Source organism: Danio rerio, chromosome 23 (genome assembly GCF_052040795.2).
Source record: "Danio rerio strain M-AB ecotype USA chromosome 23, GRCz13ab, whole genome shotgun sequence".
Taxonomy (NCBI): domain Eukaryota; kingdom Metazoa; phylum Chordata; class Actinopteri; order Cypriniformes; family Danionidae; genus Danio; species Danio rerio.
In genome coordinates this window covers 41,696,984-41,715,129 of record NC_141043.1, presented here as the reverse complement: position 1 = coordinate 41,715,129, position 18,146 = coordinate 41,696,984, and the positions used below count along the sequence as shown (strand labels likewise).

The 18,146-nt window shown below is 33.7% G+C and overlaps 1 protein-coding gene across 5 annotated transcripts in view; it reads left to right on the top strand.

The window, feature by feature from the left end:
• Positions 1–12,667, top strand: part of tshz2 (teashirt zinc finger homeobox 2) — a 272,183-nt gene extending 259,516 nt beyond the window's left edge. For all 5 annotated transcript variants that reach the window (XM_087307670.1, XM_087307669.1, XM_087307671.1 and 2 more), the window contains one exon: positions 8,845–12,667. In XM_087307670.1, coding sequence (XP_087163796.1) covers positions 8,845–11,867 — 3,023 coding nt within the window. In that variant the 3' untranslated portion in view covers positions 11,868–12,667. The remainder of the gene's footprint in view (positions 1–8,844) is intronic.
• Positions 12,668–18,146: the final 5,479 nt, after the last annotated feature.

Below are 18,146 nucleotides of genomic sequence, written 5' to 3'. Positions count from 1 at the left end.
TAGTTTTACAAATAGTATTTGCATAAAACCATTTCATTAAAAAAATAAAATAAAGATTCAACTTTAGATTTTTTTCTTATTTGTATCCATTTTTATGTATTTTTGCTTTTTTAATAAAATATGACTGAAAATTATTAATTTTTGTAAAAGAAAAGCATGAAATAAATTTTTATTAAAAGATAATGAAAAAATTTAGTTTTATTTCAAACATGACAGAATAATTGTAAAATAAATCAGCAATTAAGGTATGAAATCAACTTTTTTGTTTTAAAATACAAAATATTTAAAGTAATAGTGTAATACATTTTTTTCTACGAATGCTTGAAATATTAGTGATCCAAAAGCATAAACTTTTAATAAAACAATGTTTTTTTCTGAAATGTTTGATTTATTTTCTAATACAAACATAAATTAATAATTGTGCAATTATTTATTATTTACCATCTGAATGATTAAAATCAGCCATTAAAAAGTGTGAAATTAGTAAAAAAAAAATAAAAAATAAAAATTTTTCTTTAAATGATAACAATTAGGGCGGCACAGTGAGTAGCATAATCGCCTCACAGCAAGAAGGTCGCTGGTTCGAGCCTAAGTTTGCAGGTTCTCCCCGTGTTGGTGTGGGTTTCCCCCAAAGTCCAATGACATGCACTATAGGTGAATTAAATAAGCTGAATTGGCCATAGTGTATTTGTGTGAATGAATGTGTATGGATGTTTCCCAGTGTTGGGTTGCGGCTGGAAGGGTGGATAAGTTGGCGGTTCATTCCGCTGTGGTGACCACAGATTAATAAAGGGACTAAGCCGAAAAGAAAATTAATGAATTATTAAAATTAGTAATCAAAAACTATGTTTTTGTATTAAAAATAATAAAATAGTATTTTTTTCTGAAATGTAGTTTGATTCTTTTTGATCAATTATTCTTAAAAAAAAAACAATTCTTGGACATCATCTGAATGATTAAAATCAGTCATTAAATAAATTTACTTTTTAGCATATAAGCATATAAAACAAAACATTAAAAAATGTGTGAAGTATTGAATTATTAAATTTAGTAATCAAGAAGCAGTTTTTTTTTTGTATTAAGAAAATAGTTTTTTTCATATTTAGTTTGATTTTGTTTGTAATTCAAACATAAATAATAATTGTGCAAATTATTTCTTAAAAATACTTTCTTGAAAAAGATGCTTTCTAGCATCTGAATGATTAAAATTAATTTTAAAAAAAGTATGTTTCCCAGAGATGGGTTGCGGCTGGAAGAACATCAGCTGCCTAAAAACTTGCTGGATAAGTTTTCGGTTCATTCCGCTTTGGCGACCCCGGATTAATAAAGGGAATAAGCCTACAAGAAAATGAATGAATGAATGAATAAAAAAAAGTATGAAATTCACTTGTTTGCATTAAAAACAAAACAATAAAAAAATAAAACTGATGTATTTATTTTTTTGGCATTATTAATACATATTTAATAATAGCCAAAAATGATTTTTGTATTAATAATTATAAGAGAAAATAAATTTAAATTATGCTTTTTCCAAGTAATATTTTTAATATTTTTTACTATTTAAAATACTTACATACATTTTATTTAATAAATGGTTTATTCTATTTATTCTCATCTTTATTTCTATTTATTTTATGCAAAAAAAATGTCAAAGTTATGTCATGCTTTTTATTAAGTAATACCATTTTTTTTAATCATTCTTATCATATTTTGAAGAAATAATTGCACAATTCTTCCTTTAAAATTTTTTGTTCTTGGACACCATCTGAAGGATTGAAATCAGTAATTAAAAGGCATGAAATAATTCATACTTGATTACTATTTCATTTTTAAATTATGTGTTAAACATTTTTTGACTGATTAAAAATAGTAATCAAAAAGCATTTGTATTAAGAACATAGTATTTTTTACTAAAATTTAGTTTGATTCCTTTTATAATTCATACATGAATAAATAACTTAGCAGTTATTTCTTTAAAAAAAAAATGTCTTGGACACCACCTGATCGATTAAACCATGATCGATTTCATGAAATCATGAGTTTACATTTATTTTTGTGTATTTAAAAAATAAAAGTAAAATGTTAATAGTTTTTTTTTTTTTCAGATTTGTTTTAATTCCCTTTATAATTCAAGCATAAAATAATTGTGTGAATGTTACTTTACAATGCTAATATATTCCTGTCCTCATTTCTTCAAATTTCGCCAACAAAATCCCGCACGTGTGTTATGTTGGGCATGAACAAACACTTGTTGTTGAGGTGAAATAAATGTGGTGTCGTACAGAAATCATTCAGCTCCAAATAATGCATATTGAACATTAGCGAAAGGATCACAGATCAGATTCAGCTTTGCTCGTTCTATTGGCTCACACATCAATAACAGAAGCGGGAGGCGGGATGAACAGCAGAGGATTATGGGAAGGGCTGCTGTTTCTGCTGTCCTTGTGTTTGATCTTGCTCTGCGTTTGGCAGGAATCACAGGCGGGTACAAATGGGTGAGGAAGGGAAGTGCAGGATTTGGGTCTGGAAGGTGATGAACGTGTGTGTGTGTGTGTGTGTGTGTGTGTGTGTGTGTGTGTGTGTGTGTGTGTGTGTGTGTGTGTGTGTGTGTGTGTGTGTTAATGTGGAACCCAGATGGAGAGACTGCAATCATGCCACCCACAGCATTCTGGGAAATATACACCATTTTTAAAGCTTTTATTAGGCATTGTTGCATTTCAAGATTAATTTATATTTATAATACACAATAACTACATTTTATTCAACAAGGATGCAATATAAAATAATAATACAAATATTAATAAAAATGGTCAGCACTGTCGCCTCACAGCAAGAAGGTTGCTGGTTTGAATCCCGGCTGGGTCAGTTGGCATCGAGTGGAGTTTGCATGTTCTCCTCATGTTGGCTTGGGTTTTCAAAGTCCAAAGACATGCGCATAAAATAAACTAAATTGGCCGTAGTGTATGTGTGTGTATGAGTTGCACCTAAAGTCCGCTAAGTAAACACGTGCTGGATAATTGGTGGTTCATTCTGCTGTGGCGACCCCTGATAAATAAAGGGACTAAGCTGAAGGAGAAGAATGATGCATTTGTTTTTTTTGTTTTTTACTGAAAGCGCTACGGGTTTAATTGTGTAAAAGATATAATAAACACTTCGATGTTAGATTTCAATTATAATATTGAATCAATGTTCTTTTGAACATTTTATTTATCAAAAAGTAATTTATATAGAATTATTTTATTATATTGTTAATGCTAAATAATATTTATTTCATCAAGTTGATATATTAAAATTATTATTTGATGCTTTCATAGAAATAAAACTAAATACAAATGAATTAAAAACAATTCTGCCACAGTAATAATAATAGTAAAATCTTTATTTTCACAGCACCTTTAAATGTTTATTTTAAAGTACATAAACAGATACATAAATGCTGTTTTTTCATTTAAAATATTATGTAATATTGTATATGTATTTTAGCACGTTGTCATATTTTTATTTGATTTATTAAACAAAACTAAATACAAATAAATAAACTAATTGCCATTATAATGATAAAAACTTTAGTGTACTTGAAAAAAATCTACTTTTTACTTAAGTTATAATAAAAAAATACTTAATAATTGTATTATAATATTTATACAAAATATTTAGTTTAGACAGTTGACACACAGTATTTCACTTTTTTTATTTAATGTATTTAAGTAAAAAACTAAATACAAATTAATAAAATGTGATGCTGCCGTAATACTAAAATCTTCATTTTTACAACACCTTTAAATGTTTATCTTAAAGCACAAAAATAAACTAATACATAGATGTTGTTTGTTTATTATTAAATATTATTGTGTATATATATAAACTTTAGCAAGTTATCATATCTTTTATTTGATTTGATTTATTAACAAAGTAAAGGAATAAAACTAAATACAAATAAATAAACTAGTTGCCATAATAATGACAAAAACATTTATTTTACACAAAAAAATCATTATTGTCCTTTAACAAAATATGAAAAATACATTCAATGATATTACTTATTAAATAAATTCATATTAATTTCAGCAAGTTGTTATATTTAAAAATTAATTTGATTTATTCAAGTCACTAAAACTAAATACGAATGAACAAAATACAATATTGCCATAAAACTAATTTCTTCAGTTTTACAGCACCTTTAAATCTTTATCTTTAAGCACAAAAACATACAAACACATAAATGCTGTTTTTAATTACGAATGTTGTTAAATATTGTATATATATTTTAGCCACTTGTCATATTTTTTATTTGATTTGTCTTTTTAACAAAGTAAAGGAACAAAACTAAACACAAATAAATGAACTAATTTCCATAATAATGAAAAAAATGTATTTATGTTACACTAAAAAAATATTTAGTGTACTTTTAAAAAATATGAAAAAATACATATAATTATTTAATTATATAACTTATTATATAAATTCATATCTATTTCAGCAAGATGTCATATTTAAAAATTTATGTCATTTATTCAAGTAACTAAAACTAAATACAAATGAATAAAATATGATACTGCCATAATATAAAAATCTTCATTTTTACAGCACCTTTAAATGTTCATTTTAAAGCAAAAAACAAACAAATACACAAATATATATATATATATATATATATATATATATATATATATATATATATATATATATATATATATATATATATATATATATATATTTGTTGGTATATTATATATATATATATATATATATATATATATATATATATATATATATATATATATATATATATATATATAAATATATATATATATATATATATATATATATTTTTTTTGATGTATTAAAGTAACTAAATGCAAGTTAATTAAGGATATATTGCCATAATAATAATAATAATAATAATGATAATTAACGTCTTTAAATGTTGCATATTAAAAACACAAAGAATAAATTCTGTTTTTTTAAACTTTAAAATTATTAAATAATTCAAAAATATTTAATATTTCTTAAATATTATATATTTCAGCAAGTCGCCATATTTAATAAAAAATGTAATTGATGTATCAAGCATTTGATGTAACAAACTAAATACTAATAAACTATATAGCAACAATACATGATTTATATAATACTTTTTTTAAATAAAAGTAATATAATAAAAGTTTTATCTAAAAGAACAAAAACAAATAAATGTATTTTTTACTCTAGTCATGATAACAATATACTGTATATACACACATCATATATATAATTATTTAATGTGTATTTAAGCAAGTTGCCATAAATACAGTCACTCTGGTAAAAATCTCATAAACACAGAGGATATGCAGAAACACGTCAGTCACTAAAAAAAATAAATAAATAAAAATCATGTTGCATCATGAGGATTGTGCAATCGTGTACAGGAAAAAGGTTTTTTTTTTTGATCCCACACATCCTGTAAATAATCTAACGCTAAGAAAAGACTTCACTGCTGTCCGTCACAATGCCTGCGTGAGTGATTACAAACAGTTAAGACACCAATCTCACTAAAACTATAAATACACACACACACACACACACACACACAAGCACACATCACAATACATAATACATGATTCTCCTCCTGGAAGCTGCCGGTGCATGAACAAATTCTGAGACGCAATCATGCATCGTAGTCAGTCATTTGAGAAATCTTCAAGGTCATGATGCTTTTATAGGGGCACGACAGATCCCCCAAGTTTAAGGAACCCCATTTTTTAGGCTCTGTTTGGAGAGGATAAATCCCTGCTCCATCTTTACCCATTTGCTGACTTGAGTTCAGCTCCAGGCTCACTCCTCAGGCGCCTTTGAAATATTGATAAAAGTCTTATTTTACCAGCACTTTTAGGCCTCATATTGGAGAGCTGCCCTCATTGAGCATCACCAGCTCGAAAAAAAATATATATTAACCACAAGAAAAGTGAGTGCTTGGGCCGGGCTGTTAGGTCCTATGTATATTTAACTGAGCACATCTGCGCGTAACAGCACTTGAAATTTTCAAAGTGCTATCCAAATATGTGCTCATGAAATTTAGATGATCTTGATTTTTCTTAACCGCCGCGATTGATGTAATTGACGGACTCGGCTATGTTTTATTAAGTGAATAATACAGTGCGGTTTAAGCAGCGATGAAAGATTTAAGAAATGATTTTTGAATCTGGATGAAATTGTAGCTGGCGAATATTCAGGACTGATCAAACGGGATGCCAGGTTGCATTTAAGTTTTTAACCGAACGCTGTTTACGCCGTTTTTGGCGCTCGTTTTGAATGAGGATGATTGACTGTAAATAAAAACATGCTTGACGTTGTGAACTTTCAGAGTGAAATATATCTTCAGATCAACTTTATAGCATGCTGAGCTCCTTAATTCACATCACAAAGCCTATCAAATAGTTTTGCGACTTGACTAGATTGCCAAATTTAAAAAATTTTATCATCCTCTAGTGGTTCCAAACATTTATGAGTTGAACACAAACACGAAAGATGATGTTTTGAAAATCCATGCAGGAAAGTGCTTTGGAAGGTTTCCAACATTCTTTAAAATATCTTCTTTTGTGTTCACCAGAAGGAAGTAAACCCTTATAAGTGGAGATTGAGTAAATGTAAGCTGAAACTATCCCTTTAACATCTAGAGAAAATCACCTTTCTCATCCATACAGTTGCTGTAAACAGATGAAACCCGAGTCAGTGACTTATGAATCACACATATTGTCAAATTACCCACTATTACCAAGAGAAGATTACAGGCACACAAGCGTCTGTGACAAAGGATTACGTTGCTGCAGCTGAAAAACAACAGTCATTTCTAATAATAAATGACATCCTGTTTTTTATTTTTTAAAATGTTTTTCTGTATTTATTATGTATATATACAGTTGAAGCCAGAAATATTAGCCCCCCATTTATTTTTTCCCCAATTTCTATTTAACGAGGAGAAGATTTTTTTTTTCAACACATTATTAGTCATAATAGTTTTAATAACTCATTTCTAATAACTGATTTATTTTATCTTTGCCATGATGACAGTAAAAAATATGTGACTGATAGGAATTCTGACTTCAACTGTATATGGAGTCATATATACTTGCAAAGTAAAAGAAAGTTTTGCAAACAAAAAATAAAGTATTGAGCAAAACTGAATAAACAAATGCAAATCTCCAATAATCGCAATGCTGAAAATAAGCTTTGAGAAATACAAATTCATTTTGCTAACAAAAATAAACTGCAAAAGTGAAAATTAAGCTTTGACAAATAAAAATTTTACTTAAAGACAAAAAGAACTATAAATAAAAATCAAGCAGTCCAGAAAAATTTTAATATTTGCAGTTAAAAAAAAAAACAATATATATGTATTGCCTTTATATAATCAGTTTAGTCAATTGCAATGCTCATTATGATTTGCCTTTTAGTCAGCTGTGAGTTTGCGATGCTGTTTTCACTTTGCAGTTCACGACCTGCTGTAAAAGGCCAAGTTCCCTTGACTCCACCCCCTTGTCAAATCAAGACCACAAAGTGAAACGCACAAAAACATGTCCAAAGTGAAAACAGCTTCGCAAACTCACGGTTGAATACATGCAAATAACTTAGTGTTTTTTTTTATTTTTATTTATTTTTACACTGCTTGATTTTTATTTGCAGTTCCTTTAATGTTTGCAAATTCTGTTTTTATTTGTCAAAAATGTATTTTCGCTTTATGATTTTTAGAGATTTGCATTTATTTATTTATTTTTGCTCAATACTTTAATTTATGTTTGCAAAACTTTCTTTTATTTTGCAAGTATACATAGCCCTAGATTGACTACATATACAGTGGAAGTCCGAATTATTAGCTCTTCTGGAGAAAGTCTTATTTTGGCTGGAATAAAAGCATTTTTATTTTTTTTAAACATCATTTAAAAAAATTATTAGCCCTTTTAAGCTATATTTTTTCTCGATAGTCTAGAGAGCAAACCATCATTATACAATAACTTGCCTATAATAACCCTAACCTGCCTAGTTAACCTAATTAACCTAGTTAAACCTTTAAATGTCACTTTAAGCTGTATAGAATTTTCTTGAAAAATATCTAGTCAAATATTATTTACTGTCATCATGGCAAAGATAAAATAAATCAGTTATTAGTGATGAGTTATTAAAACTATTATGTTCAGAAATGTGTTGAAAAAATCTGTCCATTAAACAAATTGGGGGAAAAAAACAAGCGGTCAAATAACTCAGACGGGCTTATAATACTAACTTCAACTGTATATACTTCTATTTTTCCTTCAAAATCTTTAATCACGCTCGCATTGCATGTATATATGCTCAAAAGGCATTAAGAGTTTTATTCATACAATTAGGATTGTTAATTTAATGCATGAAATTTAATGCATTCCATATGACACAAGTTTTTATTTGGATTTTTAGATATATTTTAAAATATTTTTTAACCATTGTAATTACAAATATTTTCATATGTTCAAAAATATTATCCATCTAATATATCTAAACATATGTACATATTTATAGTTCCTATGGTTGAAAAAAAGCAGCCATTTTTGTAATGAATGAACTTGTGTATATAATATGTAATTTGCATACATTTGCATGTATCATTTTTCTATAACTGTTAACAGAAATGCACTAAAACATCAGTGAATTGCACTTCAGGGAATAAAAAGCATAAAATAATAAAAATGCAACTCAAGTTTTTTAATATCCTACTTAGATACATCTAGGATCTTCTCAGATGACTGAGATTCAAGTGATTCTTATAATTGATCTGCTCAACTTTCTGTAGACAGCCCTAATAACACTTTTCTCTGTCTGTTCTGTTTCCAGCATACGAGCCAGATGACGAGGTCGGTGTCCAAGAGTCGATCGAAGAGGAGGAGGGCGAAAATGCAATGCAGACCGAGGAGGAGAATTCAGAAAGGCCCACTTCCAAGGACAAAGACGACAAAGACATAGACAACAAAAGCAGCTACAGCTTTCAGAACTCTCCGGTCAGTGTCCTCTCCAACCAGGAGGTTGAGCTGGAATCCCGGCTGAGCGATGGCAGTGACAGACTGTCTGACTTTAAGACCTCACCACCAGGAAGTCAGAAGGACACCGAGACCCAGAGCTCCAAGCTGAAGGATGACATGCACAGTAGCCTGGAGAAAATGAGGGCTGCCTATGCCAACTTCCTTTCAGACTCCTACTGGTCAAAGATTGGACTAGATTTGAAGGTTGCTAACACTGGCAGCAAAGCAAACTGTGACAGCACCAACGGGAGCACCAAGAGTGAGTTTGACTGGCACCAGGACGCACTTTCCAAAACCCTGCAGCAAACACTGTCCCCGAAACCCGTGTCAAAGCCTAATCTATTCAGCTCCGTCCACCTGTACAGGCAAAATAGCAAAGCGTGCGGCGCGGTCTTCACAGGGGCCAGTCGATTTCGCTGCAAGGACTGCAGTGCAGCGTATGACACCCTGGTGGAGTTGACGGTGCACATGAACAAGAGCGGCCACTATCAGGATGACAACCATAGCAGGCAAAACATCGCCTCCACTTCGTCGTCAAAGAACCGAAAGAGGAACCTTCAGGACATGGAAGGCAAGGAAGATGCGCAAAAAGTGCTCAAGTGCATGTTCTGCGGCCACTCGTTCGACTCTCTGCAAGACCTGAGTGTGCACATGATCAAAACGAAGCATTACCAGAAAGTGCCTTTGAAAGAACCAATTCCAGTAATCACTCCCAAACTAATCCCACCAGCAAAGAAACGTGCATTTGAAGCCACAAGGCCTTGTTCGCCCGACTCAACCACAGGGGTTTCAGGTTACACCGATGCCCAAAGGTCGTCCGGCCTTGCCAATGCTCCCAACAACCGCTACGGCTATCAGAACGGTGCTAGTTACACATGGCAGTTTGAGACGTGCAAATCTCAGATCCTGAAGTGCATGGAGTGCGGAAGCTCCCATGATACTCTCCAGCAGCTCACCACTCACATGATGGTCACCGGGCACTTCATTAAAGTGACAAACTCAGCCTCCAAAAAAGGCAAACAGCTAGCCCTCGATCCTCTAGCAATAGAGAAAATGCAGACTCTTGCTGAACCCACAGTGAACGAACTTGAAGGAGAAAAGGTTTCTCCAAAAAGCACAGCATCCGGTGATTCGGAGAGGGCTACCCCAAGAGATATGTCACCGGATAAAGCTGAGAAAAACGAGGACAAGGATGACAAACAAGATGAAGAGGAACGGAAGCCCACTGACGGTAATTTTAAGTATCCGTACTTGCGGGAGGAAGACCTTGAGCAGCAGGGGTCCTCCGGAGGGGGGGACATTCTCAAGTCTTTAGCAAACACGGTGGCTTCGGCAATCAATAAAGCTCAAACAGGGACCCCCAGCTGGAGCGCTTACCCCAGCATTCATGCGGCGTACCAGCTATCAGGGGTGATCAAGACCGCCTCCTTTTCCCCTTCTCCTCCCATCCAGCTCAAGCAGAATCTTAACCATAAGCACAGACCCATCGCTCCCAAGGGGAAGTTCTATCAGGCACTTCGGGGACTTGAAAGTTTCCAGGGACATCACAATTCGGACATCAAAAAGGAAAGGGGTGGCGCATCTGACGGCAAAGAGAGCCAGAGCAGTAGGTTTGATCTGGTGGAGAATGATGACAGTGATTGTCAAGATGATTCCTCCTCCTCTTCAAAGCTGGATGCAGACTGTGTAAGTGAAGAGAATGACACAATCAAAGGGAAGTTGAGCCCGGCTTTCTCTGACAGAGGGAACCCGTCACCTAGCCCCCCTGCCAGCAATGGGCACAGCACTTCTTCAGAGCTTGTCAACGATTCCCAGGAAGTCCTTAGCATAAACCCTCTAAGCGCACTTCAGTCTGTCTTAAACAATCATTTGGGTAAAGCAAACAAGCCCAGGCCCGAAAGCATCCTCTCCCATCGCACTCAATCCATCTTTTCAGAACTGAGTAGAGGTTTAGAGAAACCGCTCTCAGCATCTGCCGCCATCAGGGCCAGCAACAGCTTCATGTTCACAAATGACGACCAGCCAATAGACTTGACCAAACACAAACACAACAAACCAAACTCTTCCCTCTTACTGCAGTCCTCCACTCCGATGCACCAGAAACATGCACTCTCTGACATCGCTGACATGGTTAAGGTTCTTCCAAAAGCCACAACTCCAAAACCTCCGATGCCAGCCAGAATGCCGGTCATGAAGCTGGAGACTGACGTGCGCAGATTTGAAGATGTCTCCAGCGAGATGTACTCAGTCCATAAGCGCAAAGGTCGACAGTCCAACTGGAACCCACAACATCTGCTCATCCTTCAAGCCCAATTCGCTTCCAGCCTTTTTCAGACTTCCGAGGGCAAGTATCTGCTCTCAGACCTGGGCCCTCAGGAGAGGATGCACATCTCTAAGTTCACCGGGCTTTCCATGACCACCATCAGCCACTGGCTGGCCAACGTCAAGTACCAGCTTAGGAAAACTGGAGGAACCAAGTTTTTGAAGAACATGGACACCGGCCATCCGGTTTTCTACTGCAATGACTGTGCATCACAGTTCAGAACGCCATCTGCGTTTATATCCCACCTCGAGAACCACCTGGGTTTCCAAATCAAGGACATGAACAAACTACCTATAGAACACCCGACTAAAATAACAGAGCCCGAACTTTCAAAGGTGCTCACGATCCGGCCCACGGATTCGCAGATCACGGAAGAGGAATCTGACTCAAAGTTCAAATGCAAGCTCTGCAGTCGGACATTTGCCAGCAATCACGCGGTCAAACTTCACTTGAGTAAAACTCACAGTAAATCCCCTGAGAATCATTCACAGTTTGTGGAAATGGACAAAGAGTAGCTTTGTTGATTTTTACTACTTGTAGTTATCTTGTTGGTAAATAACTGTAATTGCTCTGCTTTTATAAAACACGGGTCAAATTGTCTACTTTTTGTTTTCCTTTTGTTTTTTCTCCATGTTTCAAGTAGCATTACGTAGAATGCTTCGACTTCAAAAATCGACATTTCATCATCCTCATCATCATCGTCAAATTGAGGACTAAATGGACACACTGGCAGGGGTAGAATGAAGTGTACTGTTAGAAAAAATAAAGAATCATAAAAAGATTAAGAATACATTGACGTTAAGTCTTTGCACCCTGTTCAAATGCACCACCAGTAATGAAATGTATTACTGCTTGAGACATAAATGCTGATGTTTGCATGCAATAGCTCTGGCTATGACTACTATTTATTTGTATGATATGGCAAGTTTTAACTGTATTACGTTTAACAACAAATTGATCAATGCATTAACTGTAATTTGCAGATCTGATCATGCACTTGTGCGAACGCACAGGTGCTCAGACAGCTAGCCAGACACACATTAAAAACATTTACTGAAATGTACAGTATATTTGCTCTGTAAAATGTTTGTGTCGCAACGATAGAACAGAAAAGCACTTTAATAAAAGTTTAATCACGTTTAGGCGCAGATTCAGTGTGTGGGCTTACAGATTTGGACAGGTTTGACACGCGGAAGTCTCACATTAATGTATATTTAGCATTGCAGAAGAAAAAAAAAGTCTCACTGGAAAAATGGTTAGTGAGACAAAAGAACACTGCACCTTTTATACCAATACAAATAAAACATTAACATTTTCTAACTGTCTACAAGTCGTCACTTCAGATCCATCCGTATTTCTGTTCTTATTGACTGAAAAAGTATTGAAAAGCATTGTTTTGAAATCATTTTCACTGTGCTGTCACAAAATGAGATTCATCTAAAAATGTTTAATATATCTGAAGACATATTTTTGGTATTTTTATGCTAAATATGTTCTGTTAGTTTTTTTTTAAATGTATTTAGAAATGCCATCTGTAGTTAACACAATAAAACAACAAAATATTTTACTCAAATCCAGAATTATAAATTAAATCCAGTGAAAACTGAGAAATTCATAGAAAGAGAAAAGTTTATAAATACGGGGTAAGTTTTTTTTTGTCTTTTTATTAATTTGATGATTGTTTTACTCTTTCATCAATAGTTACACTTGACCACAAAACTGGTCATGTCATTATATTATTTTCTAAAATTGAGATTTATTCATCATATACTTCTGAATAAATGATATTTCCATTGATGTATGGTTTATTAGGGGAGGATCTGAGGGTCAAAAATAATAAAATAAAAATTGCTTTTAATGTTGTCATTACTAAACCGTTTATTAAATTCGCAAAATAATATTTACTTAATATTCTAATAATTTTTGGCATAAAAAAAAAAGCTTTTACACTGCTCCAGCCTAATCTCTAAGGAAATACAAGTATTTTACGTTTTGTCAGCTTTGTGGCTGTACGAGTTTAGTCTTATGAAAATGTACGATTTTAAAAAGGCCCAAGGACACCTGGACCCCGACCCAAGGACCCCGACACCACCACTAAACCCAACCGTCATTGGGGGAAGAGCAAATCATGCTAAGTTGTACGAATGAGATCATATGAATTAGCCACTGTATCAAAAAATTATAAATTGAATGAGATCATGTTGGCTCGTCTCACAACTATACATTCCTGTGCAACATAAGACTGGTTTTGTGGTTCAGGTTTCCACTCATTAATAGTTTCAAAGACTACATGTTTGCACCTTGACGCATATTTTTATTTATTTATTTATTTATTTTTTTTTTTTGTCTAAATTAGAATTAGATCTGAAAAAAATATATTTCATGGGTTTACTTTAATATCATTAAATATATATATATATATATATATATATATATATATATATATATATATATATATATATATATATATATATATATAAACAAATAAAAAAGAGCAATTTTCTAATGAAATTAGTTCTGAAAATTACCTGACCACAAAACCAGTCCTATTATTATGTGTTTGAAATGTTCTATCATATACTTCTGAATGAATAATCTTTCCATTGATGTATGGTTTGTTAGAGGAGGACAAAATCTGCAACCTGAGGGTTAAAAATAAATAAAAATTGCTTTTAAAGATGTCATTACTTAACAGAAACTTAGGATGTATTTAGGGCAGGGGTGTCCAAACTCGGTCCTGGAGGGCCGATGTCCTGCTGAGATTAGCCCCAACTTGCTTTAACCCACCTACCAGGAAGTTTCTAGTATATCTAGTAAGAGCTTGATTAGCTGGTTGGGGTGGGCTTGATTAGGGTTGAAGCTAAACTTTCCAGGACACCAGCCCTCCGGGACCAAGTTTGGACACCCCTGATTTAAGGTGTAGAAAATGACAACATAAAAAAAAAGTTTTTACTCTTACAATGTATCATTGGCTGTTCCCACAAGTATACATACCTGCACAATATAAGACATAAGGTTTTGTGGTTCAGGGTCACAATTGTTTTGCATTTACAGTTGAAGTCAGAATTATTAGCCCCCTTTTGATTTTTGTTTCCTTTTTTTAAATATTTCCCAAATGATGTTTGACAGAGCAAGGAAATTTTCACAGTATGTCTGATAACATTTTTTCTTCTAGAAAAAGTCTTATTTGTTTTATTTCGGCTAGAATGAAAGCAGTTTTGAATTTTTTTTTTAACTATTTTTGGGACAAAATTATTAGCCCCTTTAAGCTAATTTTTTTTTTTTTGATAATCTACAGAACAAACCATCATTATACAATAACTTGCCTAATTACCCTAACCTGCCTAGTTCACCTTATTAACCTAGTTAAGCCTTTAAATGTCACTTTAAGCTGTATAGAAGTGTCTTGAAAAATATCTAGTCAAATATTATTTACTGTCATCATGGCAAAGATAAAATAAATCAGTTATAAGAAATAGGTTTTTAAAACTATTATGCTTAGGAATGTGCTGAAACAATCTTCCCTCCATTAAACAGAAATTGGGGAAAAAAATAAACAGGGGCGCAAACAATTCAGGGGGGCTAATAATTCTGACTTCAACTGTACATTAGGACTGCGATAATAATATATATACTGGAATAATTGTGATAATACTATATGCTATATATGTAAAATATATTAAATAATAATATAATAAAATATAAAATGACATGTATTTTTTTTAATTGGTTGTTCATCTAAATTTGACCAGTCAGATGGGACCCTTATCCCCACCCCCTTAGTAGTTGCTGTTCTCCTATTGGCTGGAGCGACAAAAAGCTGAACCCAGAGCTGAAAATTAACACTTATAAAGACAACAGCCAATCAGAGACGGAAGTTTTCACTCATTCCTAGTGTTCATTCATTTTCCTTTAGCTTAGTCCCTTTATCAATCAACGGTTGCCACAGCGGAATGAACCGTCAACTTATCCAACAGATGTTTTTAAACAGCCTTCCAGCCACGACCCGGGACTGGGAAACACCCGAACACTCTCACACTCACACTCATACACTACAACCAATTTAGTTTATTCAATTCCCCTATACCGCATGTCTTTGGACTGGGGGAAACCGGAGCACCCGGAGGAAACCCACACCAACACAGGGAAAACATGCAAACTCAACACAGAAATGCCAACTGGCCAACTCGAACCAGTGTTCTTGGTTAAAAACATTAATAAAAAGAACAATTTTCTAATGAAATGGTATATCGTAAGAAATATGACCGCAATACTGAGCATCATCGCATATTTATCCAGTATCATGCCGCCCTAACTTCAGTTTTAATTTGAAGCTATCATTTTTAAAAACTCACCAATTCAATGCCGGCTGACATTGCGAGAACTCACCCACACAACAAAAGTCCTTATCAGAAATGGTGGACTTATTCAAAACTGCAGCTGCTTTTGTATAACCCCTAAACACTTCAAGCACATTCCTCCTCCTCTTTTTTTGGGGGGCAATCAAGCCACCAATTACCCCTCCCCATCATATCTGTTTTACAACAGGAAAGTGACATTTGATAGTAAATGGGAGAAAGCGGCGGGTGATTTGTGCGGCCTGACACCGCCGTGCCCTCCATTGTTGGAAATGAGCAGGCAATCACGATAGCTCATCAGACCACTCCTAATGCAGTTAAAGTATTCCGCAATAATTCCTCCTTGCATTTATAATTACAGCCATAGAGCTCACACCTCAGCGCGCAGATTAAAGCCATCAATTATTTAGCGCCTTTTCCTCACCGATGGATTCCTGATTCCCCTCCGTTGAGCCATTATGCTTCAGAATAGCGACTTCTTTTAAAATGCGAGCCCGAGGATGATTTAGGATAGGCTGAACAATATGACCAAAAAAAAAAAAAAACGAAGGCGATATTCCGGCCATTTGTGTTTCTTAATTAAAATTGAGAGCGACGCCTTGTCAAATGAAAGCGTGCCACGGTTGCAGTAACTCACAATTGAGTCATTTAGCCTTTGCGGTTAATGGTGAATTCTGAAATGACCCTCTGACTGGATGGCCACGTGTGACGGGAGCATTTGAAATGATTTCTTTTTTTTTTTTCCAGAGGTAGACGCTCAATGTCAGAGATTCACATTAGGGATCCGTTTCGTCATTGCAATCAGGGGGAGGAAATTAGCTGTTTCTAATATTAATTCGGAACAATAATTCAAAGTCATCGGAGATTTATTGCCACATTAAAGGCGAGCTCCAATCGGATACACAATCAGGGGTTTAAACAACCCCGCAATTAATTAACCGCGTCTCGTATGTTTATACGGGTTGGCAGTGGGGGGAGAGGGAAAAAAATAATGATAAAAGTAACAGCATGCTTAAAGAACAATAGGACGAGAGTAAATTAACAAGCGATTACGTTGATTATTGTATTACTGTCCTGATAAATATTGCTGGGCAATTATGTCCCCCCCCCCCCCCCCCCCTTTTTTTAACTCTTGTTTCATTCTCTGGCTCGCTATGAAGTAGATACAGTTGAAGTCAGAATTATTCGCCCCCCTTTGAAATGTTTTTCCTTCTTTAAATATTTCCCAAATGATGTTTACCAGAGCAAGGAAATGTTCACAGTTTGTCTGATAATATTTTTTCTTCTAGAGAAAGTCTTATTTGTTTTATTTCGGCTAGATTAAAAGCAGTTTTACGTTTTTTAAACACCATTTTAAGGATGAAATTATTAGCCCCTTTAGGCAAATTTTTTTTCTGACTGTCTTCAGAACAAAACCATCGTTATACAATAACTTGCCTAATTACCCTAACCTGCCTAGTTAATACCCTAACCCTAATGATTTTGAGATATTGAGCTTTAAAGTTTTTGCATTCCATAGCAAACAGTATGTGTGTAACATTTGTTTTTTGAAATAAAAAGTCTTAAAATGTGAACAACTTATAAAAAAACATCCCATAACGTAAATAAGTTGTCATTCAATAAGAATATGTCAATAACTCATATTTGATGAAAATGTCAGATAGAACCTTATAATTCCAAGATGATAAAATAAAATAAAAATCAATCAAGGAGTCTTCTGAATCCATCTGATCAATTTATACCATGCACAGATTTCATTTAGGATTGTATTCACACAAACTCTGGTCAGAGAACATGAACTGAAGCTCAATGATACCTGCTTGACAAGTGAGTACAAACATCAATAGTGTAAATATTGTAAACATTTGCCATGCAAAACCTGCAGCTGATTTGAATTTTTTAGCTCATTTTTAAATGTTTAGTCCAGTTCAGTGAAAGGAACTGGCAACCAATCCAGCTAAATTACCTCCTTAATAAAAAAAAAAAAAGATTTACCCAGTCTGTATACAGTAGTTGTTAACGTCGTATAATTAAATACAGTACATGTTCAAGTTGTCTTTTATTTTTTTGTACAGTATATGAACACAGACTCGATACGTCTCGACTCGATTTGCGTTGCCAGATCTTACTGAAAAAAGTCCATATTAAACAACCGGCACAAAATCCATCAATTTCCCCTTTCTGGCTATATTTTTTCTATGAATGAATTATGTAGAAGCACTGTCCATGTGTTTCCTCCTTGGTTAGTAACGTTATATTTCATTGCACAACAAATATTTTATCAGACTTTTTGGCTAAAAAAGAGAAATCAGGGTTTAATTAGTTATTATTAGATTATTCTTAAACTTCCCCTCTCCTGCTGTGCATGATCTGAGCTGTTGAATGGTCAGCGTATGAGGCAGCTAGGCTAAGCTAGCTTCAATTTTGATTAAGTTA